This window comes from Marmota flaviventris, chromosome 2 (assembly GCF_047511675.1).
Source record: "Marmota flaviventris isolate mMarFla1 chromosome 2, mMarFla1.hap1, whole genome shotgun sequence".
Classification (NCBI taxonomy): Eukaryota; Metazoa; Chordata; class Mammalia; order Rodentia; family Sciuridae; genus Marmota; species Marmota flaviventris.
Window position 1 is genome coordinate 199,629,595 of NC_092499.1, and position 26,015 is coordinate 199,655,609.

At 52.1% G+C, this 26,015-nt stretch overlaps 1 protein-coding gene across 1 annotated transcript; it reads left to right on the forward strand.

The window, feature by feature from the left end:
- Positions 1 to 254: 254 nt before the first annotated feature.
- Positions 255 to 18,884, forward strand: Sdc4 (syndecan 4). The gene is made up of 5 exons (XM_027954345.2): positions 255 to 341; positions 12,101 to 12,239; positions 13,407 to 13,453; positions 14,233 to 14,425; positions 16,806 to 18,884. Exons 1-5 carry the CDS (start codon positions 270 to 272, stop codon positions 16,955 to 16,957), a joined length of 603 nt encoding a protein of 200 aa, XP_027810146.2. The 5' UTR covers positions 255 to 269; the 3' UTR covers positions 16,958 to 18,884.
- Positions 18,885 to 26,015: the final 7,131 nt, after the last annotated feature.

The following is a 26,015-nucleotide window of genomic DNA, read 5'->3' on the forward strand; positions in this document are numbered from 1 at the left end:
TTCCCCAGTTATGAAATGGGGACAGAGACAGTGCTCCCCGGGGTCCCGCCTGGCGGTGCCCCGGGTGACCGGGCGGTGGAGGTCCCGGAGGCGGGCTGCGCGCGGGGGCGGTCCCCGGGGTTTCCAGCTCGGCGGGCGGCGCAGCGCCCCGGGCCGGGCCGCGGCGGGGAATTCCGGGCGGGGCGGGGGCGGGCCGGGGCGGGGCCGCCGCCTATAAGAGGGGCCCGCGCCGGCCGGGGCCACTCGCCGCTGCCCTGGGCCCCGCGAACATGTCGCCCGCCCGCGCGCTCGCGCTCTGGCTGCTCCTCTGCGTAGGCGTCTCCGCAGCCTCGGCCGAGTCGGTAGGTGCTCGCGGGTCCCGGGGGCGGGCCGGCGCCCCTTTGTTACCGAGCCGGGTCCGGTGCTGCGCGCGGGGCGCCGCTCCCAGCCGGATCCCCAGGTCGGAGAGAGTTTGTGGGGAACTTGGCCCCCGGGTCGCCGGGAGGCTCGGTGGCCCCGCCGCGCGCCGCGCCGCAGCCTGTTGCTCTTCCCGCTCGCCTGGTTTCTGCGCTCCCGCGGGCTCCCGCTCAGACGTGACTAAGCCCGTGTCACACCTCCCACACCCTCGCCCCTCGCTGTGATCCTGGCGCAGGCTCTGAGCGCTGAATCCCGCTCCCGGGCTCCCAGAGGGGACAGCTTTGAGAGGCGGACATGGCCTGGGGACGAGGGGCAGCGTGTGCTGGAGGTCGTGCCGGGGCTGGAGGTCGTGCAGTCCTCTGTGTTACGCGCGGGGAGTGGACGGCTGAGCCGGACCTCAGTTCTGGCGCCCGCCTTACCGTTGACTTGGAGGAGGCCAGGCCTGCCCCTTCTAGTCCCACCTTCCCGGCTGCACAAGGCTACGGAGAAATGGGGCGACTACTGCTTCTTTGGGGTTCCTAGAAAGTGGGGACCTCGATCTTTCAAGGGCACACAGGAGCGGTGGTTTAGAGGCAGCTGAGCTTCCGTTTTCTCCAAGTGTTGACCGCACAGGGGGAAACTGAGGCACCCACCTCCAGCGGGGTTACAGGGGACTGGAGTGGGGAAGGCCTCCGTGAGCCTAGAGAGATATTTCCTTTCCACCTTCTGCAGGTCCCCAGGACAGGTTACATAGCCCTGGGCCACCAGAAGCTGCATGGCCGCAGCCAGCTGGGGAGGAGGGAGGTATCTCCTCTGGGAAGTTGGGGGCACAGGAATGGCTGGAGTGGTGATCTACCTCCAGGAGCTTGAACTGTGTGCCCTTTAGCCCCAGTGTTGGGGGAGTGAGTTCCTGGGGTTTAATCATTAATGTCAATTCCTTTGAAAGCCCTGAGTCTCCTTTTCCTCTCTACTTAGGGGTAAGTTGATTCTATCAGTCTCTAGTTGTGGAGTGAGTGAGACCCTAGCAATACCCCCTCTTCTCCACATCCCCCCAGCACAATTCCAGGCTCACCTTGCATACTGCAAAGATTTAGTGCTTTTGGTGTGTCTGGTCCTGTTCTAACAGTTTTCTAATGGCTCTATCAACTAACTTAATTTCAACAACCCTACTGTTTACTGTTCTTAAACTGGTCCTGAGGCTAGAGAGGTTAAGTAACTTGCCTAAGGTCACACAGCTAGTAAGAGGTTGAGTCAGATTCAAATTAGACAGCCAGGCTTCCAAGTTCCTGCTTTTATCTTATTCTGAGGGGCTGTTGCTGTGTCCCATCCTGGAATAACTCAAGACTGAGATTTGCTGGGTTTGATCTAGAATCTGTTGAAATTGGGGGGCTGGAAAGCCTCAAGGGATTTTACAGTGCAAGTACACAGAAGCCCAGAGTGGGGCACTTGGAGAGAGGTTAGAGCCAAGACTGGAACCAGCCTTCTGCCCCATTGCAGTGCTAGTGGGGCCTTAAGGGGTTGGGATCAGCAGTTAGGGAGGCATCTGAAGGAACATTAGCTGGGCCTTGTGGGATAAAAGGAAAGGACCCAGAGGTGGCTGAGGTCACCATGTGGACAGTCACGTGTCGGTCTCAGCTCTGGGTCTGCTGAGCCTGCAGGTACTTCACAGGAGGAGCAGACTGCTGTGTCCTGGGACAGTCAGAAGGATGTGGTTTGGGGGAGGGGTTGTGTCTATCCTGTGTAGGGTGACCCAGGATGACCGACCCATCAACTTGGGCAGCTGCTTCCTGAGAGAGGTATCAGTCTCTCAACTTGACCTTTGCTCTCCCCTTCCTGGCTAATGTCAGACCTCTTGCCTCTAACTGGGGCACAGGTCTTCCCCATTTGACTTTCCTTCTCCCATGTTGTGGCCCAAAAGATCAGACCAAGTCTCAGTTGGCTTAGTCATAGAGACGAACCAGCCTTCCTTTTTTGGTGGAGAAAAATGAGGCCCAGGAAGAAGGAGTTTGCTAGCAGTTATGATTTGTTGAGTGCTTTCCAATGTCATCTAGTGCATTTTATCTTCACAAAAAGCCCAGTATGTGGCGATTATATTGTATTATACCCACTTTCCAGATGAGGGAACTGAGAGAGAGGTAAGATGGTAGCACCTTGGGGTAGTCCAGAGCATCCAACTTGAGGCCATCAGAGTTCTTGTCTAACTACTAGTCCTTTTTCAATTTTAGGTTTGATCCAAAGCCAGCTCTTTCCTGGGATGGTGCATCCCCTACCTTGGTGCCACAGGTTTTGGGAAGGAACCCCAGAGCGAACACCCAGCTGCTCTCTCCTCTGTCTGCAGGGTTTGCCATCCTAAACCAGTTCTTCCTGTCCAGCTGGGAGTATTCTCCTGGTCTGCCTTCCTGCCACTCCCTCCTTGGCCAATTAAAGGCAACCTTGTTTGGGGAGTGGGGAGGGATGGAAGGGGGGCAAAGGTGTTGCTGCCCGGGGGCACAGTCCACTGACTTGGCACCAAGCCCAGGCCGTTCTGGGGAAGTGTTCCCCAGCCACCAGGTGTACTTCAACTTAAAGACATTTCTGGTCTTCTTGAGAATTCTTTCCTTGATTGCACAGAAGTGAGGGTGGGGAGGAAGCCCAGTGGATTCTAGGACCCTTGAGTATCCAGTGAGAACCCTTGGGACTCTGTGGGAGCCCAGAGAGTTACGAAACATCTGGGGAAATATTTGGGCTGGGCTGTGGAGGGCTTCATGAGGTTAGAGGGAGGTCCCTTGCCCTGTTGAATAGATGACCCCCATCTGTGAAATGAGGAGTTTGAGCTGGATAGCTTCAAGAGCCCTTTCCAGCACTGATATTTCATTAACAGCTAAGTACCAACTATCCAGAAGGGGTTGTGGAGCCACAAAGACATCCAAGACATTCCCTCTAGGGACTTAATATGCTGCCCCAGATTCTGGAATGGGGGAAGCCCCTCCCACACACAACCCTAGGGCAGGAACTTTGCTTCATTTATTTTGGTTAAATACCTGTCCCATAGTTAGTTCTCAGGAAATGTTTGTATGAATGAATAAATTCATGCATGTAACTTCATTCTAAAAGGTGCATTGAGGTTATATATTACTAGTATGAATGTCTCCCAGTAATACTGTGAGGTATTTTTATCTCCATTTTTTATAGGAAACTAATGCTCAGAGGAATGTAGTGGCTTGCCAAGGTCAAAATCAGGTCGACTGATAGTGCAAGATGTCTGGTTTGATCATTCTCAGAACATTCCAGATAAGGAGATTTGCTGGGTTTGATGGTAAATGCCTTGGGTCCTACTTCTACATTGTTGGATGTCCTTGAGCAAATATGCCCTGTGTCTGGGTCTCAGTGTCCCCACCTCTAAAATAAGGGGTTAGAGCCCTTTGCTTGCTACAGGTCCTTCCTCCCCCCACCCCAGAGCCCATTGATGAGAAGGGGGGAGCTTCTTGGCCCCCTTAGTAGAGAGTCCAAACAAGAGCCCGACTCAAAGAGAAGTGGGGATGGACATTCAGCTCCTGCCATCTCCAGCTCCTGGAAACAGAAGGCTCTTCCAAGGACTTGGAGTGCTGAGCCGCCTTGAATGAGGAGCTAGAGAGGCCAGGCTGGGCTCCAGCCCCAGCTCCCTGTTGAAAGGAATTGGCTTCTAGTTGTCCTGCGGCCTCCTGGGCTGGATGGGTGGGAGTGATTTCCAAATGAACCCTTAAAATGGGGGGAAGGGGTGGATGGGGCTCTGTGAGTCTCTGTGGGCTACTGTTACCTGCCTGAGCCCCCATTTCCTTTCAACATCTTGGCTAATAGGATGGCTCTGTGGTAGGGGTGTGGAATGGATATGAAGGCTTTTACCTTGTCCTTTGGGGGGTCAGCATCTTAGTGTCCAGGAGTCCAACAGGAAGTACTTGTACCAAGCCCTGTGTGAGGACTTTGACACTGGTCAGAGTTCATCCAGTCCTCAAAATGGGTCTTTAGACCTCTGCAGAACTGGGGGCACATCCCCCACACACAGCAAAACTGAATGTGAGCTCAGAACAAAGCTGGTGGCACCGTGCAGATGTGACTTGACCCAGGGTTCTGGGACACTTCTGAGGCCTCCTCCTTGCTGCTGGGGCTGTTGGGAGGCCTGGAAGCGTTGGTTTGGTGTGAGGCAGACCCAACTCCAGATGTATTCTGTCTCCGTCTTACTAGTGACCCGACTGTGGACATGCTGGGCAGCCTCTCGGCCAGCTTCCCAGTCTGTTAAGAAGGCTGGTCATGCTGGAGTGTAGCTCAGTGGGAGCTGCCTCGCCTGCTCCAGGTGGGTTCCATCCTCTGCAAAACAGGAAAAAAGGGGGACTGAAGCAGTAGGTAAGGAGTAGACACCAGGGTTCATGCCCAGCACCCACCCCCCCAAATCACCGTGCTTTCTGGAGAGCTTAAAGATAACAAGGCTGCAAATAAAGGCACTAGTACAGCGCTTAGCCGCTTAGCCGAGAGGAGACGGAGGCATTCCCTGGTGACTGTCCCTTCCTTGCCAGGGCCTCTAGAAAGCTTTCTCCCCTCCCCCACATCTAACCCCACAGCTGGTGGCTGGAAAGGGAGGAGTCCCCTGTGGGGCTGATGGAGTCCAAATCTCCTATTTGTTTATCTTAGAAGTGGGCTGTTTGCTAATTATTGGATGGGTTTATATTTAAACAAGAACCAGTTCTTAGCAGCCACACCTGTCCTGTAGGAGCCTATTGCTGAGCAACTTGAGCAACTCTGCAGCCTGCAGAGAGAGGGGGCAGGGTGTTTCCTAAGGGTACTGGACACTCAGGACATTGCCCAGGTCTCATGTCACTCTCCTGTGTTGGAGGGACAGAATTCTAGGCTTTTTTTTTTTTTGGTACCAGGGATTGAACCCAGAGGTACTTTACCACTGAGCCATGTCCCAGCCCTTTTTGTTTTTGAGACAGGGTCTCCCAGAGTTGCTTAGGGCCTCACTAAGTTGCTGAGGCTGATCTCAAACTTTTGATCCTCCTATCTCAGCCTCCCATGTCCTGCCATGGTGCCCAGCAAATTCTCGTGTGAGGGTGGCTGAATGATTGCATATAACACTCTGGGCTTTGGAGGGGGCAAAGTGATGATGGACAGAAAAAGGCAGTGTTCTGAGAAGGCAGCTAGCCCGAGTTTTGATGCATGGTGCCCTGGAGAGGGGAGGACATATGTCAATATTGGGTTCTGATTTAACCCCAGGAGAATAAGAAGCCTGGCTTCTTGAGCTGGTTTGTCATTAACTCACTGGTGACCTTTGGGCATATTCCTGGCCCTGGAGGTCTCTCTGGCTCTATCTGCTAGAGGCTGGGTAACTGTAAAAGTGGGTACATTTTACAGCCAGAAAACCCATCTCTGTCCCACCTCTGCCACTCACCCAGGGACACAGAGTTGGTTAATAAGTCACTTTGTTTGAGAGCCCTAGTGTCCTCTGTAAAACACCTGTGTCACTCAAGGGTCATAATCGGTGTTTGGCAAACTTGTAAAGTGCTGGCTGCAGTTGAGTTTATCATTAGCGGCTAGACAAGGGAGCCTGGGCCGGCCAGGGCTTGGCCTTGGGTAGGTGGTGTCTGTACACAGTGAAAATGAAAATGTAAATGGCTTCTTCCAGTTCTCAGGGTTCACCTTTCATCCTTTTCAAAGGGCTTGGGACTCCCTCAAAAGATGACTCTGATCTTACCAGTTTGTTCCAGCTTCGACTTCCTACAGTCTCCCCACCCCCAACACACTCTCTGGCACCCCTGCTTCTCACCCCATCTGGGCCACACCGTCTCACTCAGTCCCTCCCCGGTCTTTCGTGCCAGGGAGCTCAGCTGCCCCAGTTTTCTCTGGCAGAGGAGAGACTGTCAGGTGACACCTGGGGTAATGGAAAGGCGGGTAGGAGGGGCTGGCATGTGTGGAAATAGTGACTGGGTGAAGCTGGGTGGTGGCAGCCAGGCCGGCAGGGGACTGGCTGCACCACTCAGTCCTCCCGGCTGCAAATGGCTGGGCTGGGCACCCGAGTGGGGACGCTCCTTGCCTCGGGGAAGCCCAGCCACCAGGAGATGATTAGGGAACAGACTGAGCTGCTCTGGAGCAGTGGCTTCCCTGGGTGGCGGGGGAAGCGGGAAAGGGGCAGGAAGCCAGCACCCTGGTCGATCTAATCTGCTGCGACAAGGCGCAGAGGAGGCTCTCAACGGTGCTCTCAGAACACAAGAGGCTTGTGTGCGCCCTGAGAGCCTCTCTGCCACAGATCCAGCAGGGAATTCGGATCGGCTGCCTAGATTACAAGCCCCAGCTTCAATGCACCTCTGTCTCCGGGGCCCTGGGGAGCCAGCCCCTCCCTGCTGTCTCCACTGGTAATCGGAGCAATGCCCAGTTTGGTTACCAGGCCTCAGGACAGAGAGAGGTTTGTTTCTTTGAGACCCGTCTTTTATAGGTGGGGAAACCGAGGCCCAGAGAGGGAATCACCCGAGACCACCTAGGGAGTCAGTGACAAGGGTGCTGGATTGGCTCCTGGTAGGAGGTTGTCCAGAAGCTCCAGAATCACCTCCCCCTTCCCAGGATCCTGGAGTTCTTGCTTGGGAATGGGCTGCCCTGGAGCTTGGTGAAAAGCTGGCTGCTGGCAGTGCCAGGCCTGGCTCTCTTCATAGTGATTGTGTTCAGAGTAACCTGACCTTGAAGTGGGCAGAGCTGACATTTGAACCTTCGCTCCACCCCCACCCCCAGACCTTGCTTAACCCTTCAGGTACCGGAGCACCAAACTGCAGACTGCATGTGATTTCTTTTTGCCTTCTAGGGTTTTTGTTTGTTTGTTTGTTTGGTACCCAAGGCGTGTCAGGAAATACTTTGGTGATCCAGGTCCCAAGCAGAATATCACATGTCTCTGGTCAACGCTCTACTCCTTCACAAAATTTCTCTCTCCATTCGCTTAGGACCCACAACTGTGTTACTCTACCCATCTCTGGTCTTTCCCTCTTGCATAGTCTGAAGGAATCTGTTTGGTTATTGAAAGTCTCTGGTCTCAGAAGCAAAATAATAACCCACGGTAGGTTAAGTCCTTTTGGAGTTTGCAGAAGTACTGCTCCATCCACTGGCCAGCTTCTTTGCAGCACAGGAGCTGCTTCTACAAATTTTCTCAGGCCTCTGACCTTTTGAGTATTAATAATCCCCCTTAGCCAAAAAGGAAGGCAGGTGGGAATTAATAATAGCACCACTCATTGAGTACCTGCTGTGTACCCTGCCTGAGCTGGGTTGCTTGTATACAATATGCATTTCCCTTAATCATTATCACTCTGCAAGGTGCTAAGGAGCCAGGTTACAAGTGAGGAAACTGAGGAATCAAAAGCCCAAATAAACTGTTGGGTTCGTGTAGTTCGACATGCCCATTCTGGGAAATATCTGATCCTTCAGAATAGAATGGGGGGGGGGGGTGCCTGCCATAGACTCTGTATCTCCTGCCAGAATCACTCTGGTGGCCCAGCTTTGGAGCCCAAGGCGCTCACCCACCGGCCCACTCTGCATTGGCGTTGCCCAGTTACTGCTCTCCTGGTCTTGCCTCCCGAAGGAAGGATCAAGTGTGGCCCTGACCCTGCCTTCCCTGAGGAGGAGGCAGGTGGGGGAGGCTCTCATTAGATCACAGTTAACCAAGCCCTGACCCTGAACTCCCTGGTACGCGCCTGCCAAGTTTCTGTTTCTTTGTTGGAGCAATATCACTTTCACCTTCGTTTACTCCTGGCCCAGGGAAGGGGTACCCTGGAGCCTTGGTCTGGGCAGTGTGTGGGAGGTCAGGTTAGGGTGGGGAGGTGAAGAGCGTGTGGCAGTGAGGAGCCTGGTTGTGGTTAGCAGGAGGTCTTGAGGAAGATCTAGGTCCCAACCCCAGCTCTGTTGCTTTCTTGCTGTGACTCTGGATCCACAGCCCCACCAAGCCTCAGGTGGAGCCCCTCACAAAACCGCTGGACCAACTCAGTGAGCTCAGGTGTAGAGGGAGCCGAGTAGGGTGCCAGGCACGTGGTGGACACTCCATGCCTTTCCTGGGGTGACAGAAGCTGTTGGACTTTGAATAGGGTTGGTGACCTTTTCCTAGTTTCTTGCCACAGTCTGAAAACTATATGGGGAGCACAACCAAAGTGACAGCTGCTGCCCATGGATTTGCTGAGACCCTCGGCGCAGCCAGGACTCTTGACAGGGAGGAAGACAGCTCCAGCCTGGGAGCTGGGAGACCCACTTCCAAGTCCCGCTCTGCTGCCAGCTGCTTATGTGACCTTGGCAAAGTCCCTTGTCCCAATCTGTTGGAGAGGTCATAAAATGAGACGGTTGGGCTCCACGGCCTCAGATACTTTCTGTTGGCAGGTGGTAGTTGCTATAAAGTGAGAGCGTACCTGCCTTCCCCCATCTTCTTTTCCCTGGATGGCTTGGGAAAGAATACAGGACCCCTAACTCCCCAGGTACCAATGCAGGTGCCCAGCAGCCGCAGGGCCAGCCACCGGCCGTTGTAAGCTGGTGATTCTGTTGTGCATCTGTGAAAAGACAAAGATGCAGAGAGGCCGGGGGCCCCACAGAGGGTGCCTGTGCATGCACACACACGTGAACACACGTGCCTGGGCAGGGGTGGGGTGAGCTGAGGAGAACAGACCATCCTTAGCCAGGAGCAGGGCGGGGTCCCTCTCTGGTCAGGATTGGGCCTGGCTGCTGGGTGGCCTGGCTCTTCAAAGCCACCCCAGACTGAATGGGCCTTGTCTGAAAGGAGGGAGGTGGTGGGGGAGGGCTGTTGGTGCCTTCCCAGCTGCCACAAAAAAGAGGGACAGTTACCCACAATCCCATGGGGCTTGGTTCCGGCTTGTCCTAAATGACCCCTGCTCACTTGGGAGTTTCCCTCTTGGTAGGCAGAGAAGGGGCAGAGAGGGGCCCCCAGAGCTCAAGGAGGACTGAATTCCTTGTGTCCTTGGTCAGACCACTTCACGTGCTCTTACTTACTGAGGAGGGATGCCTCCTAGGCTCCTCCAATGCAGCTGATGAAGAATCTGTCCTGTCAGAGCCCAGGAACCAGGTCTGGGCCTGGCCATGCCACTGGTCCCCAGTGTGACCTTGGACTAACTCCATCTTCTGGGAACCTGCTATTGAAACGAAGGGTTAGGGGTGGCCAGTTGCCCGCCAGGAGGGCTCACCAGGGAGGAAGCTTGGTTTCAGCCTGTTTGGGGGCTGTCTTGGCTGCCAGATCTTCACACCTGCTGTCATCTTCAGTGGAGGATGGAGGAATTCTTAGCAGCCAGTCAGCATGTTGGTCCCATGGGTGGTTTTGAAACACTCCATAGCGTTTTCACATACTAAAGGAAAGGCCTAGTGCATAAACAGCATTCCATGGCTCCTGGTGACCAGGGAGCAGGACAGGTCTCTGGACTGGAGACTGCAGGAATCCCGGCCCCATTGTTGGAATCTCACTTCTGCCCTGCAGACTTGGAACTCCGACACCCGACAGCAGGCTGGTTTTCAGGCCAGGTCAACAAGTGGCCAACCGTCTTTGTCCCCGCTGGATTTGACGCACACATGTGTTCACACATGACCAGGACTCATGTGTGAACACATGTGTTCCTGTGTATGTGGTTAAAAGCCCAGGAGACTCATGCCTGGCTTCTGGTTCAGCATGGCCACTTTCTGCCTGTGTGGCCTTAGACAAGTGACTACTTTTCATAGCCCTCATTTCCATCTCCGCAGAAAGGTCTACTAAGAGGGCCAACATCATGTCAAGTGCTTCGTTCTAAAACCGGACCCGGTAGACCGTGGAGGCCGCGCTGTTTCAGACCTGAGCCCCAGGGCATTTGCAGGAGCGGGAGCGGGAGCCGGAGAGGCGGAACCGCCCTAGGTGCAGCCCTTACGCAACCCTGTGGAGCCTTTCCCTGCGCTGCCAAACCGAAGCCACAGGCGCAGGCCGGGAGTGCGGGGGCTGGAATTCCAGGGCCGGCAGCTCAGCAGCTCCTGATTCCCGAGTCGTGAGGTCATCCCTAGCCGGGGCTTAACCCCTTCGGACTCCCAGCCCGCGGGTGCCGTCCCAGCGGAGGCTCCCCACCCGGGGAGCGAGGGATGCCGTCCCTGCCTTCTTCCCGCCTGACCCCGCTGCCTTCCGGGAACCCAGCCTCCTGCCCCGCGCGGGTGGAGGAGGGCGCAGATTCCGCGCCTCTCCCCGGAAGCCCGCGGGAGGGTGAAGAGGAGGCTGGTTTCCGAAGAGGCTTTCCTAGACCTCTGCTGCTGTCCAGCTTTGTCCTGGGAACCCAACTGGAGGAAGTTCCTTTCTCAGAATCCCTGCTGTGCCCCTGGCAGCCTCAGCTAGGCACAGGGCAGCGAGAGGGCTCTGGCGCCTTTCTACCCTGAGCTGTGTTGCTAACACTGTGCCTCCTTGGCCAAGTCACTATCCTGTTCTGTTCTCAAATTCTGGGAAAAGGGAACGGGACTTCCCGGGGTGTTTGGCTTATATTCTGTGGTTCTAAGCAGACCCCTCCCCTGCCTCCTGCAGTTATGGGGTCCTTGCCCCCCTGGACCTTGGGTACTTTCCCTTTGAAAGCTGCTTGGTAGGGGTGGCCCTCAGACTGCTATGACCAGGGGTCTCCATGGGGTGGGATGCTGGATTGGATGGTCTGTGGGGGCCGGGACTGTGCCTCCCTATGCCCTGCACAGTGCTGGCAGCAGAACAGCTTGGTGGGAGATGTTTAGAAATCAAGGCTGAATTCAGGAGCCTGCGCTTGAGTCACCAGCTGAGCAACACTCTGACCTGAGAGGTCTTGGTGTGAGTGAGCCTGTCCCAGCCAGCTTGACTCAGCTGGGAAAGGTGTCCCCGATTGGGCAAGATCAGAGCCAGGAGTCCACTCCCTGCCATGTGTGAATCAGCTGCCACTGCCTCACAGGACCCTGCAGCATGGCACCCCCAGGCTGGGGCTGCCATTGCACACAGGACCCGCTGGCTCTGAAACCAGGCAGCCCCATCCTGTCTCCTCTTCCTTCCAACTCTGTCACCAAAAGAAAATAATTTATGAAGTCTTTAATACCCAGTCTCCTTGGTTGTAAAATAAGTTAACAACATGCCATCAGAATTATTAAAAACCGGGCTGGCACTTAGCAAGCGCTCAGTAAAGGGTACCTAATAATAATGACTTCATTATTACCACTTTTATCATTTTTATTAACAGAATGGGAAAGAGACTTACCTAAGATCACACAGCAAGTAGGAGACAGAGTATGATCTAGGACCTGGGTCTCCAGACCCTGGCTCTGTCCCCTGCTGGCACCTGAATGCCCACTTTACTTATTTTTTACTTTTGGTACTGGGATTGAACTGGGAGGGCACTTTGACACTGGATATACTTCAAGCCCTTTTTATTTTTTAATTTTATTTATTTTTCTTCATTTATTGTCTTCAATGTGTTACTGAATCCACCCCAGGGGCAGATTTTTAATGTGGTGCTGGGTATTGGAACCCAGGGCCTTGTGCATGCGAGACCAGCACTCTACCAACTGAGCTATATCTCCAGCCCCTTTGTTTTTTATTTTGAGACGGGGTCTCACTAAGTTGCTGAGGCTGGCTTCAAACTTGCCATCCTCCCGAGTGGCTGGAGTCACAGCCTGCGCTACCCAGCCTGATTTCGGGTTCCTGGTAGCCAGCGCTTGAATAAAAATAGTGTTGTAGATCACTGGGGACCACCGGCTGAGGCTTCTCCTTTCTTCATCCTAGATCCGAGAAACTGAGGTCATCGACCCCCAGGACCTCCTGGAAGGCCAATACTTCTCTGGAGACCTACCTGATGATGAGGACGTTGGGGGGCCTGGGCAGGAACCTGATGACTTTGAGCTGTCCGGCTCTGGAGATCTGGGTATGGAGGACGTGCTGGGCAAGCTTGGGTCACAGGGCTGGAGGGAATGGTAGGTAGCCCAGCCAATGAGAAGTAGACCGTGGAGCCTGGGATTTTCCCACAGAGCTCCTCTTCCTCCTCAAAAGGAGAAACAAGTAACTGTAGTAGCCTTTTCTATCCCTGAGACCTTCTGAGGCAAGTGGTGTGTTGCTCTGAATTCACGGTAGCTTTGTGTTTTCAGGCACTAGTCTGAACCTGTCCCGTAGGCTCCTCCCTGTGGCCAAGGGTGGGGCAGGGTGGGGGAAGAAGGATCCTTGTGGTGTTCTTCCTTTGGAAAGGAGAGTACTAGCTGAGAAATGGAGGTGGGGTGGGAGGGGCATGAGTGGACAGAGGCTTCCTGGGACCATACCAGGGGCCATGCCCTTCATGGTCGTGTCCTGGCCCTGACCTCCAGGGTGGACCACTGCTGAGAATCATCCCTCTTATGTTCAGGGACATGTCAGTATTCCAAGTTTGAAGTCACATAGTCCTGACTTCAAACCTTGACTCTCTGTCACCTCTGAGTCTTGGTTTCCTATTCTGTAAAATGGGAATAATAATGACCGTACATCAGTGTTGTGGAACTGAACTGAGTTAGAGGTCTTGGCATGGACCAAGCACCCAGGTGACTGTGTGTTTGTTGTAGATTTACAACAAGGTATACAACAAGATGTTATGGGATACATACACATAGTGAAAGGTTCTGTAGTGAAATATCCATCTTCTCAGTACATGTTTTAAGGTGCAATATATGGTATTTAATATTACAATTAGTCTTCTTTCTTACACTTTAATTCCCAGGGGTCTTGTTCAAATGCAGATTCTGATTCAGTCAGCCCTGAAATTCAGCACTTCTAGCCAGCTCCCAGGAGTTGCTGCTGGTCCCTTGTTCTGAACAAGGGTTTGGAGCTGACTGGCTCTGCCTGGCTACCTAGCCACCAGCACACTGTAAGAGAGCCAGGGAGGCAGGTCTCAGGAGTTCCGTTTTTCAGACTAGGTGACTGAGATTGAGGTGACCAAGCTCACTTGCTGGGCCTGGAGATTTAGGGGCTGTGATTGTAAGTTAGGACTCCCACCAGCCATGGCCTCAGGGATCACTTACTTGGGGGAAGCGGACCTTGTGCTCACAGAGCTATTCTGACCTTACAGATGACTTGGGGGACCCCAGGACCTTCCCTGAAGTGATCCATCCCTTGGTAAGTGCTGCAGCCTTGGCGCCCACCCCTGTCACACACCCACTGAGGGGCAGAAAGCAGCTCCCAGGGGCCTGACTCCTTTCTGCAAGAAGCCTTTTCATCTGGGGTCCTGGGCTTATTTCGGGACAGGCACAACTGTGGGTCACCGGTAGGCCACACGCTGCCTGCGGGGGTAGTCACTGTCCACGCCAGCTCCTTTTCCATCACTTAGGGCTGTTCTCAACTGTTTCCAAATAGCATACACAGTTCTGTCTACTACATTTGTCACCACAGTGGCCCTGAATGTTTCCCCTGTGTAATCAACTGTTCTCGTCACTTTTACAGGCTGCATAATAGTTCACTTGGTTCTGCTTACTGATGGAAAAACTGCGTATAATTTTCTAATATCCTAAAATTAAAACACTATGGTAAGCTCTTTAGGATAGAGCCTCAGAGGCAAAATGGCTGCCTTAAAGGGCAACTGATTTCTAGGGTTTTTACCACACTGCCTCCAGAGCGGCCACTCCAGAACACCCACCTATCAACAGGTGTGGGAACATCCATCTCCCATCTCCCTTTTCTCTTGGTCAGGTTCATTTCCCATTTGGGTCAGATGTACTAGAAAAGTCCAAGGTAAGGGTTTGAGCAGCATGATTTTGAGAGGTGGTTGTGAGGTCCTATTCCAGGACCACATGGTTCAGCCCAGATTCTCCACCTGGCTTCATGTCCCAACCCTGGTTGGGTTCCTCCACAAGCTCACTGAATTTTTGTTTATCTTTCTTTCTTTCCCCCACATTCAGGTGCCTCTAGATAACCACATCCCTGAGCGGGCAGGGCCTGGGAACCGGGCCCCCTCTGAAACTAAGGAGCTAGAAGAGAACGAAGTCATCCCCAAGAGGAGCTCGCCCTTTGAGGAGGATGTGTCCAATAAGGTGTCCATGTCCAGCACTGCCCAGAGCAGCAACATCTTTGAGAGAACCGAGGTCCTGATAGGTAAGTCCCCTGATAGGTAAGGCCCCGGGCGGCTCTTCCTGACATGCCTTGAAGGACAGAGGGCCTGTAGGCAGGGACGCCTCCAGGCCCTTCAGCTTGCCCTGGGGGTTGAAGAACTTTAACCCCTGCAGCCTGGTGGGGGATTTGAGGAATTGCATACCAAAGTCTTCTAAAGAATAGGCCTTGTGGGCTGGGATAGAGGCACTGGGTTCCATCCTCAGCACCACATAAAAATAAAAGATATTGTGTCCACCTATAACTCAAAAATAAATACTAAAAAAAAAAAAAGAATAGGCCTTGTGACTTCCCCTGTCTCTACGCCCCTCTGGGGTATTTTTCAAAGCTCTTTCACAGCCTGGGTGTGGCATCTGGGAGTTAATCATTAAGTTCCCTTGAAAGTCTGAGATTCCTTAGGACTGGGTTGGCTTCCCTTTCCCCTGCTCTCTGGTTTAGCACCTTGTGACCTTGCTGAGAAGCTTTTTGAACAGAATGAACCCCCACTTTTCTCATCTGTAAAATGGATATGATGATTACTCCTTGAGTTTGTGTGACATCACTGAATCTTCATTGTCCCCTCAGAAAGTGAGGCATAGGATATCTTCATGTGACAGAACAGGACACTGAGACCAAGAGAGGTTAAATATTTGGTTGCAAATGACACCTCTTTTGACTGCAACATGCTGGTGTGGCTAAGCTCTGTCCCAGGGAAAGGGACCATTGAGTCTTCCATATTCCAAACTGTTTTGTGGGAATGTTTTGGAGGTTCAGCCCAGATTCTCCCCCTGGCTGAACTTGAGATCCTCCTACCCTGACTCCCTGGTAGCCAGGATTGTAAGTGTGCCTCACCAGCCCAGCACATTTACAGATTCTAGATCTGTTGATTAGGTTTTGCTTAGAGCAACTAAAGGTGCTACTGTTTCTAAAGGAAAACATAAAAGTCAGGGATCTAGTCCAAGCCCCGTTTCTTATTCATGGAGAGACAGGCCCAGGCTTTGGGGCACAAGGCAGGAGAAGAACTGAAGCCAGCTGTTGGCTCTTCCATTTGAGCATTAGCCAGTATTCTCCTATTCTGTAAACCTCGGGGATTTATCTCTCTGTGTCCCCAACACCCTGAACTGGGCCTGCTTAATAAATGGCGTATGTGGGATCCTCCATTCTAGTAGTTTAAAACAGTCCCCAGGGGCTTTAAGTGTTTGCTGTATGCGGCGTGATTCCTGTGCCCCTGAGGGAGTCCCTCCAACAATCTGAAAGTCACAAAGCCAGAAAGAGTGGAGCTGGTGTTTGGACCTAGGAGCACAGTTGACTTCTGAGCCTGTGCTTGGACCTTGACCCTGTGGGGAGGAGTCTCAGTGGGCTTTTCCAGGGGGAGGTGATAGAATTGGGAATGGGGTGGCTGCCTCAGGTTCCATGTGCTCTTTCTGGCACCTGGGGGGGTGGGGCGCGCTTCGTTGCTGCTTTTTATGGCATTTTGGTCAAGATGGAACCTCCTGTGGCTCCTGTGCTGCTCCATCCCATTCTGTGCCCAGATCAGTAGGGTGTGCAGTGATGGAAAATTAATCTTCTTAGCCCAAGTAAGACTGAATTAGTGGACTCAATCTGCCACAGAAAGGCTTCTGTGAGCCATCCCTACCCCTAACAAACAGGAATGAGTCATTCAGGCCACCTGGCGTGGTGGACAGAACAGATGCTCACCTCTGCCTGACACTGGCCAGGCGCTCCTCGCTGAGCCTAACTGTGAGCGCCATTTATTAAGCAGGCCCAGTTCAGGGTGTTGGGGACACAGAGAGATAAATCCCCGAGGTTTACAGTTCCTGAGCCTTGAGCATATGCTCTGCCCTAGGCACTGTTCTAAGCCACTAGATAATTTATTTAATCTTTAAGGCAAATCTGTTCTGCAATGAAAGAGACTAAGCCACTTGCCTGGAATCACACAGTTAGTAGGCGGAAGCGGAAACTGCCCAAGCCCTGGGCCCTGTGGACCTGCACCACAGTAGGCGATTAGCTGTGACACCCCGGGGTGGACACTGGTGGTTCCACATGGTGTACAGTGTCTGCCCACATACACCTGAGCAGGCCTAGGCAGGTGGACCCGTGGGCGCTCAGGGGAGCTCCAGAGTTCCCTGCGGATGTGCCGGGGGGTTCTGCAGCTCCCGTTGCTCTTCTCCTGGCTGTTGCTGGGGAGTCTGCCCGGATGACTTCGCCATTTGAATCTGAAGGTCTTCGGTGACTTACAATGCCTAGTGTCCCTTGTTATAACCGGGGTCGTGAGGGTCAGCTTAATGAGGCGTTCAGCTCGCCTGGCCCAGGCCGTGGGAAGTGCCCGTGGTGCAGGGGGCCGGCTGAGCAGCTCTCACTGGCTCCCATCTCTCCTGCTCTGCAGCGCTGACTGTGGGCGGCATCGTGGGCATCCTGTTCGCCGTGTTCCTGGTCCTGCTGCTGGTGTACCGCATGAAGAAGAAGGACGAAGGCAGCTACGACCTGGGCAAGAAGCCCATCTACAAAAAGGCCCCCACCAACGAGTTCTACGCCTGAAGCTTCCCGCGGCCACCGGCCTGGACTTGCGGGGGAAGGGAGCCGAAGGATTGTGGACGGTGGGCGTTAGAGTAGGGGAGGCACCTGGACACCTCCCTGTCCCTATCTCCAGCTCTGACCCCGCCCTGGGTCAGAAGCGACATCATCTTCTACGCGCTGCCTAGCTCTCCTTGGTTCTTTGGGCCAAGGTTGCCCCTGAAGGAAAGTGGGGGTTACGTGTGGCCTTTCTGAAGCAAGCCTGGGATTGCGTCATTTCTTTAAATTTCCAGATTAGAATCTAGGACCAGTTTCGAGCCTGTTCTGAACATGCCTCATCAGAGGCCCCTGGAGCCAGGGACGAAGGGGTATTTATTGTGGGGGGTCCTGCCTGGAGGTCTGCCCTGGCTGCCTCCTCCCCTTTCACAGCCCATCCCTCGGCTGGGACTCGGGAGGAAGAACCAGAGTCCCCAGCACCCCCAAGAGTGTCCACCCATGGGTCCTTGCAGTGGACCGTGGGAGTGTTTGTGGTCCACCTGGGGCCATCCTGGGCTCTTTCAAGCGACTTGTGGAAATCCACCTTCTTTCATTTGGCCAGGGAGGGTGGGAGAAGTCCTGAACGTGCACCCTGAAGTGGATCTGCAGAGTATTTGTAAGGCATCTTTAGGGTGTTTTTGTTGTTATTATTATTTTTTTAAAACAGTTCATTCCTTTGTGCAGAGCGTGTCCTCCTGGGCAGGAGTGCGGAGATGTGAGGATGTTCTTAACCCCCACATTTCACAGCACCTGCTAAGTTTGTATTTAATGGATTTTATGTTTGTTTGTTTCTTGAAAACAAGAGAAGAGCCGGAGATGTGATTTTTATTAACTTTTTTTTTTTATTATTTATAGCTTCATACAGGGCCTCTCCCCCCACCCTTTTTTTTTTCTTTAAAAACCCCCTCCCCATTTAAACAACTTCCTGCTCCCCTGCCCATGACCTTGGCCCTTTCTGAAGCTGCTTCATCTAAGAAGTAACTTTTGCTGAAACATAGTTTTATAGCAGATTCCAAAATATAATATAGGGATGGTGTGGTATTTGTGTCTGTGTTCCTGTAATGTATTATTGTTTGCCCTTGGTTTTAGAAAAATGGATAAATATATTTTTTCAGGATATAGTGTGATATTTAGTTTCCCGTTGGCCCGGTGGCTGCGCGAGCGGGTTTCTGCCTTTCTCTTGCCCTGTTCCTGGTGCCTTCCGACCAGGCTGGGATGGTGGAGGGCAGGTGATCCCCACCTTTCTGCCTTCGCTCGGGGCCTAGCCCAAGCTCGAGGGTGTGCGTTCTCCAGGCTCCAGGGCTGTGCGAGACGATGCAGTGACCACAGGTGGCTGTTTAAATTAGGTCAGTTCAAATCATGTAAAGTTAGAAATTCATCTGTCAGTTGCACTAATCACATCTTGACCATCCAGTCACCACATGGGACTCCTGGCTATGGTACTGACCCTGCAGAGAGCGAGCCCTTCCGTCTCTGGGGTGCCACATGCTGCTCTAGAGAGCTGTTCTGGCTTGGTGAGTTAGTGCCCAGCTTGGCTAGGATGACCCTTGTCTCCCTGGGCAAGGGGGAGGGACAGGGAGGAAAGCCCACGGGCCCAGCGGGGTCTGTTATCTGGGGCTCTCCCTCTTAAAGAGGAGAGTCCAGGTGGCTTAGCCCAGGTAGGGGTTTCTTCTGACCCCACTGGCTGGGGTGGGGAGAATCGCCCTCCCTGGCTGTGCCCTGTGGCTGTTCCCTGCCGTCTCCACCCCAACCCAGGGTCCCAGCGGGCTGGGTCCCCTTCTAGCCTCAGGGCCCTTTCCTCTTGCTGTGTTGGAGTGAGCCCGTTTTTCTGCAGCCTGCCCCCTCTTGTCCCCTACACACTGTTGTCTGTTACTGATTTTTTTGATAAAAAGATAATAAAGCCTGGTACTTTCTAGATTGCCTGCCTCTGTCATTTTAATGTCAGTCCCAAGTCATTCTTGTGCTCTGTACCTGTTGAACTCAGTGGAGCCTGAGAACCCGCACCCCGCCCCGGCCCATGCCAGGCGCCAGGGAGAGGTGGGGGGGGAGGACTCCAGGGCAGGGGTGAGCTTAGCTTCTCGCTGCTGGGTGTTTGTCTGGGTGGTGCAAATCAGTCTCTTTCTCCAGATTCCTCCTTTTCTTTGGGGGAAAAAAATGTGTAATGGCAGAGGTCAGCCTGCATGGCAACAACCAGGGGCTGTGCTGCTGGGAAGGGCCACCTGCTAGACCTGGGCTCTGCTCTAGTTGGAAGCCTCTGGAAATACCACTGACAACCTCTGAGATCCTCAGGACAACCCTCTGAGGTGGTGAGAACCTTTTTACCAAGGGGATAGTCTGCCCTTAGCTTGTCATGCAGAGTTGAACCTTAATTCCAAGTCCTTGGACACTGGTGATTCTTTTCCCTTGACACTATGCTGCTTGGTTGGGTAGGGGAGGACACCAAGAGGAACTGGTAGTCGTCATGGCAAATTCAACAGCACACATACCATGTGCCTGGAGCCTTGCTTTACACTTGAACTCATTAATCATCACAACACCACAAAGTAGACATCTTTGTAGGCCCATTTTACAGGTGGAAGGACTCATCTAAGGAGTTAAATAACTTGCTCAAAGCTACACGTCTGGGCCTGGGATTGTGGCTCAGCGGTAGAGCGCTCCCCTAGCACGGGCGGGACCCGGGTTCGATCCTCAGCACCACATAAAAATAAAGGCATTGTGTTGTGTCCATCTACACCTAAAAAATAAATATTAAAAAAAAAAAAAAAAGCTACACATCTTGCCAGGGATAGCGGTGGGATGTGAACCACAGGCTCTGGAGTCTGCTTATAAACACACTGCCTACTAGAGGGCTGTGTTGCCCACTGCCCCTTTAACTCAGCAAGACCTTGTTGCAAAATTTAAAAAGAGCTGGGGATATAGCTCAGGGGTAGAGCTGGGTCCAATCCTCAGTACCAAAAAAAAAAAAAAAAAAAAAAAAGTTCTTCAATTTCACTAGCTTCATCTTTTTTTTTTGCAATCTGAGGATCAAACCCAGAGAGGGCCTCACACATGCTGTACCACTGAGCTGCATCCCCAGCCCTGTTTAATTTTCTTTTGAGACAGGCTCTAAGTTGCTTCCCACCTCAGCACTCCTAGTTGCTGGGATACAAGTATATCCCACCACTAGCCTCATCTTCAGAGTTTCAGTAGTACATGTGGCTAGTGGCCACTGTATGGAGAGTGCAGGTACAGAACTGTCCAGTTGTCCCAGGAATCCCTGTGTTGGGTGGTGTGAGTCAAAACCTCTGATTCTGATTTCAACTCCTACCAGCTGTTACCCTGGGCTCACACAACCTATGGGGAAGGAGGTCAGAGGCTGGCACAGAGTAAGTGAGCACTAAGTGGTACCCTCTTCATTGGTGCCATCTGTGGGTGAGATATTAGCTTCAGAAGGCTCCTGTATTATCTCTTGCTATGTAAAGTTATCCCCAAACTAAGGGGCTTATAATAACCCAAGCATTATTTCACATAGTGTCTGTGAATCAAATTAAGGGGCAGCTTCGTTGTTTGGTTCTGGGAGGATCCAAGATGGTGCACTCACGTGTCTGGCAACTTGTTGGCAGGAGGCCTTAGTTCCTTGCCCTGTGAACTTACATAAGGTGGAGTGAAGTGTCCTCATGACATGTCACCTGACCTCTTCCAGAGTCAGTGATCTGGGTAGATGTTATGATGCCTTTTATGAACTGGCTTTGGAAGTTACACACTCTTCTTTTGAAAATCTTTTTTTTTTTTTGGTGGTGCTGGAGATTGAACCCAGGGGGCAAGCACTCTACCAACAGAGCTATTTCCCCAGCCCTGTAAAATCTTATTGGTAACATGAGTCAACCCTATTCATTGTGAGAGTAGACTCCAAAAGGCTAGAACACCAGGAAGCAGCACTCTTTGGAAACCATGATTAAGGTTGGTGGTCATGGCTCCATTTTGGTCAGTACTGGACAGCGGTTAGTTATGTGGAGAGCTAACTCTGATAGGGCACAATATTATTATGAGAATTGAGCAAGGAATGCAAAGTGGATTCTGGACAATATTGGACCATTTTCTTCATGATCTGCCAATCATCTGAGGCTGCAGAACTGACCCCTGCATGCAGCATTTCTTGCACGGGGCATGGCAGCCCTGTGTGCTCCACAGATCTCCACTGTCAATAATTTGCTACATGGTTTTGGGGAGTACGCAGAATTCCAAGATTATTCTCAGGATCCTGATCCCCACCTGGTGTATATAATCTGTATAATCCCTTCCTTCTACGGATGATAGGACCTGTAAATATAGGATGCCACTAGGTTTATAGTTAGGTTACATTAGAAAGCAAAGGTGAAGAGATTTTGTCGATGTATTTAGTGTCCCAAATTAGTTGATTTTTGACTTAGTTAAAAGGGAGATCATCCTGGGTGGGGCTTGAAGAAGCATGTTGCCCTGAGTTCTTCGGATATGAGGAAAAAAGTTTTGCTAACAAGCCTGTGAGTGTGGAAGAGAACTCTACGCCTCCCTGACAGGCACCTTGATCACAGCCTAGGAAGATCCGGAGCAGAGCAGCCAAACAGTGCTTAGGCCCCCGTGGAGACTCTGGGACAATAAATGTGCAGTTGTGACCTGCTACTGTGGTAATTTGTCACGCAACCTGGAAAACAAACACTCGAAGGTCACTCACCTCTTGGACCCTCAATTTCCTCACCTGTTAAATGGAGGAGGTGTGTAGGGTGTGGATCATTTCTAAAAAGTGGTTTTGGAGTAACAACAGTGACAGCAACTAGCCTATATAAAGTGACTGCTGTGGGTCAGGACCTATTGAAAGCGCTTTACATTCATCGATTATGTCATTCCTCATAACATCTTTTTATTTCACACTTATATTTTAGCTATAGGTGGACACAATACCTTTATTTATTTATGTATTTTTTATGTGGTGCTGAGGATCGAACCCAGTGCCTCGTGCATGCTGGCCGAGCACTCTATCTCTGAGCCACAACCCCAGCCCTTATTCCTCATAACATCTACGATTAAGATCCACATTAACAGCCAGGTACAGTGGCCTATGCCTGTAATCCCAACAACTTAGGAGGCTGAGGCAGGAAGATCACAAGTTTGAGACCAGCCTCTGCAGCTTAGCAAGGCCCTAAGCAACTTAGTGAGACTGTCTGAAAATAAAAGGGCTGGGAGATGACTCAGTGGTAAAGCACCCTGGGTTAAATCCCCTGTACCAACAAATAAATACATACATACATAAAGCCAGCTGCATTTACAGATGAGGAAACTGAGGCACAGAGTGGTTGAGTGACTTGAACTTGCCAAACTCACCCAACTAGGACACACAACTGTGATTCTAAGATGGCTGCTGTCTACATTAGATCTACCTTCCTTCCTTTAAGATGACCGCCCACACACACACACACTCAGGACAAACCCAGCCAAGTCCAGGACACCCCTACCCAGGGCCAGGTGCTAAGGTAATGCCCCTTTACAGGCTTAGCCAGGGGCAGGCGCAGAGATGATCTTTTGGACTAGACAGGGCTCAGGGGTGAGCTTGATGGGATGGGCCCCACCTGATATTCTTTAACCAGGTGAGTCCGTTAAGAACTGACCCAAGGCTCAGCCTGCCCCAGAACTTTGCCCCGCCCCGCCCCATGGCAAGCAGCCAGCTGCGGCAGGTGTTGACCACTTCACCCACTGAAAGAATCATTGTGGCACCACCACCTGCCTTTGTCTCTTGGGGTCTGGAACAGAGCCAGACCCAGCTAGGGGGGGGGCTTTTGGTGTGTGTGTCTGAGTTTGCTTAGGACTGGCACTTGGCAAACCCTTGTAGATGTCACATGGATTTCACTTCCCTTAAAGCCACTTCCTCCCCCCCTTGTCATCTTCATGGTCCGTGCCCTCAGCAGTCCACATCCTCCCCAAGGAGGAAGATGTCTGAGAATTCTTCCCACACTGTAGTTCTCTTTGCAGAGAACCCAATTAACAAACAAAAGGAAAGCTACAAACCACAAAGAGTGTCTAGTCTTTAGAGGTTTTTTTTTTTTTTTTTTTGGTACGGGATTGAACCCAGGGGAGCTTAACTACTGAGCCACATCTCCAGCCCTTTTTTATATTTTATTTAGAGACAGGGTCTTGCTGAGTTACTAAGTGACTTGCTAAGTGCCTGAGGCTGGCTTTGAACTCCTGATCCTCCTGAGCCACTGGGATTACAGGTGTGTTCCACTGCGCCCAGCTGAGACTAGTCTGCTAATGGTGGGATTTCAGCAGCTTGAGAGATGGCAATCGGGAAGGTTTGGGGACAGACATTTTGGCTTTATCCTCACTATGTGCCCCATCCTTTCATAACCCACGCCCCCACACCCACACTCTGCTCCACACACTCTCCACCTACATTTTGCCACATGCAAGAATGAGAATTAAGAAGACCTCAGAGTCAGGGTTGCAGGGTTCCAATCAACAGCAGACTCCGTCATCCACCTGCTGTGACCTGGCTTTCCTTGGAGGCTCAGTTTCCCCATCTACAAGATGAGGAGGAAATGTGGGCTAGAGCAATGATTCTCAGTTTGAGCTGCTCACTCAAACCACACAGAAAAGTGTGCCAACAACACAGACGTCCATCCCCCACCCCCAAGGTTGATCTGTGGTGTGGCTTAGAGAGCTAATTTTTATAGCTTTGTAACTGATTCTAATGTGAAATGGACTGAATTAATCCATAATTTTTCCTCTTTGGTACTCACTTTTTACCCACTGAGCCACATCCCTAGCCCTTTTAATATTTTATTTAGAGACAGGATCTTGCTGAGTTGTTTAGGGCCTTGTTAAGTTGCTAGGATTGTCTTTGAACTCCCAATTCTCCTGTCCTTAGCCTCTGGAGCTGCTAGGATTACAGGCCTCCAGCTGATAAACGGGTTGTAGAGTATTTGGAAATTCCTTAGAAGTATGCAGAATTGTGCATATAGCCCCCCCCCCCACCAAAAAATCCCAACAATAGAAAATTTTTAGGTCATCTTTGACTCCCAACAGTTTTTCACTACTCTAAATGAAAACTCCATGGTAGGGAGGGGAACAGTGCCACCTTGTGGTTTTATTTTGCACTTGCAATATCCAAATCATCTGCCATGCAATGCAATATATTTACTTGTTGAATACCAATTCACTGTAGGAGGCATTGTGATGTGCCTTGGACATCAGAACACGCAGAGATGAAAGTTACTTGAACATGAAGCTCACAATCCAGGTACATAAAGCCCTTTGACCTGAGGTCAAGAGGCAACGGGATGGAATACAAGCCTGGGGCCAGGCTTTTGCTGGAGTGTGACCTGTGCTTAGAAGAGCTCTGTGCTTGATTTCATCATTTCCTGTCTCTGTCTTAAAGTTATTTGAACTAGGAGGCAAGTATTTTCATCTTTTTTTTTTAGGCCCCACAAATTATGGAGTTGGTACTCTACCTCAAGTAGTTGAGGAATTTTTGGAGGAGGTGACATCTGACCTGGCTCTGGAAGGCAGGGCAGTAGCGGAGGGAAAACAAGGGAGAAAGGCTATTTTGGTGAGGAAGGAGAAGCAGAGTCCTCGGGCCTTGGTGACAGAGTGTGCTGGGGGAAGGAGATAGAAAGTCTGGTGCTGCAGAGGAGGTGGAGAGGAAAGAAAATTGGCTGTTAGATGATGGAGGCCCAGGTGTAAGGAAGTGCTCCAGGAGGCCCAGGCCAGGGACGGAGCTTTGGGGGTCACAGACTTACAGGTGGGATCAAGGCTTGTAGGATCCCCTGAGAAGACAGAAGAGGAGGACACTGCTGCGTGGCCAGGCCTGGGCTTGCAGGCCCACGGAGGTTCTTGACTCCCAAGGCTCCTTTCTTGAGGAGTGGCAGAGGAAGCCCTTGAGGGCCGGGATGAATGGGCCCTTGAGCCTCGCTCCCCACGGGGTGTGCTACAAAAGCCCTCTTAGCTTCCTTCCGGCTTCAACACCACCATGAGATGCAATATAAACCCTTCAAGGCAGGCACTCATTTTGGAGACTTTCTTTTTGACCCAGTGCATCCTGTGTTCCTCAACTAGGATTCAGCTTCAGGGGCCACATGGGATATGAGCAAGATTCTCCCTTGCCCCTCACAGTGGGTTTGCTGATGGTGGATCACAGAATTACTCAGGACTCCAGTGAGTCTAAAAAGCAAACCTAATAGAGATTTGCTCATAAAGGGATTTCCCATAGAGTCTTTTGGGAACTTCCACATGCGGGGGGAGGGGTTTTATAAGAAATGAGCTTTTCCTCAGAGGTCAAGGAAGGGCTCCTGGGTTTGGGTGCTGAGCCCATTTCAGACCAGGTGTCCCTGTTAGACCACCAGGGCTGGTACAGGTAACTGGCACCACCCATGTCCTTGGCACCCATAGCCTAAGCCAGGGTCCTGCCTGACGTTTGTTCATTTTTCCTTCCCTGAGAAGAATGTGGGCAGCCTGGTCAGGAATGGATTGTGCCCTCTTTGGGCTGTGTTATTGCCCACTTATCCCAAGGGCTCTGTCTGGTTATCTGAAGGGCTCCCGTGTTTGTCTCTGTGCCTGGGGTACATTCTTGCCTGAGATGTGGATGTAGCTGTAATTAGTCACTGGAGCTGATAGGTGGCCTCCCAGGGCAGTGACATGGGCTCAGGGATGCCAGTTACCTCTAGAAAAGATCAAAATGGCAGGCTCTCTGCACCACAGAATCTGCTCTGGACAGAGACTGATTCTAGAACAGCAGAGGAATCCCTGATCCTCGGGGCTGCATCCTATCGGGCCTGCAGGAGAAATAACTGGGGAGGTGGTTAAGATGGCAAAGCCGGCCTGCTGCCCCGGGCACTGCTCGGCCACCACAGCTGTGGGCCAGAGAGCAAACACAGGCAAGGGTACAGAGGTGGCTCCAGCCCTGGGGGAGTACAGGGAGTGGCATATTCTGGTGCCCCATAACAGGACCAGTGCTCCCAGTGGATCCAGTGTTCACATGCGACTTTGAGTTCTCTGGGACTTGGCGCTGCCGATCAGATCTGGTACTCTGAGCAAAACC

What these genes read in the sequence shown, in the direction of transcription:
- Sdc4 (XM_027954345.2), top strand. Translation starts at nt 270, where the DNA reads ATGTCGCCCGCCCGCGCGCTCGCGCTCTGGCTGCTCCTCTGCGTAGGC. An exon ending in CCGCAGCCTCGGCCGAGTCG is followed by an intron (nt 342 to 12,100) that starts GTAGGTGCTCGC and finishes TCTTCATCCTAG; the next exon opens with ATCCGAGAAACTGAGGTCAT. An exon ending in GTCCGGCTCTGGAGATCTGG is followed by an intron (nt 12,240 to 13,406) that starts GTATGGAGGACG and finishes CTGACCTTACAG; the next exon opens with ATGACTTGGGGGACCCCAGG.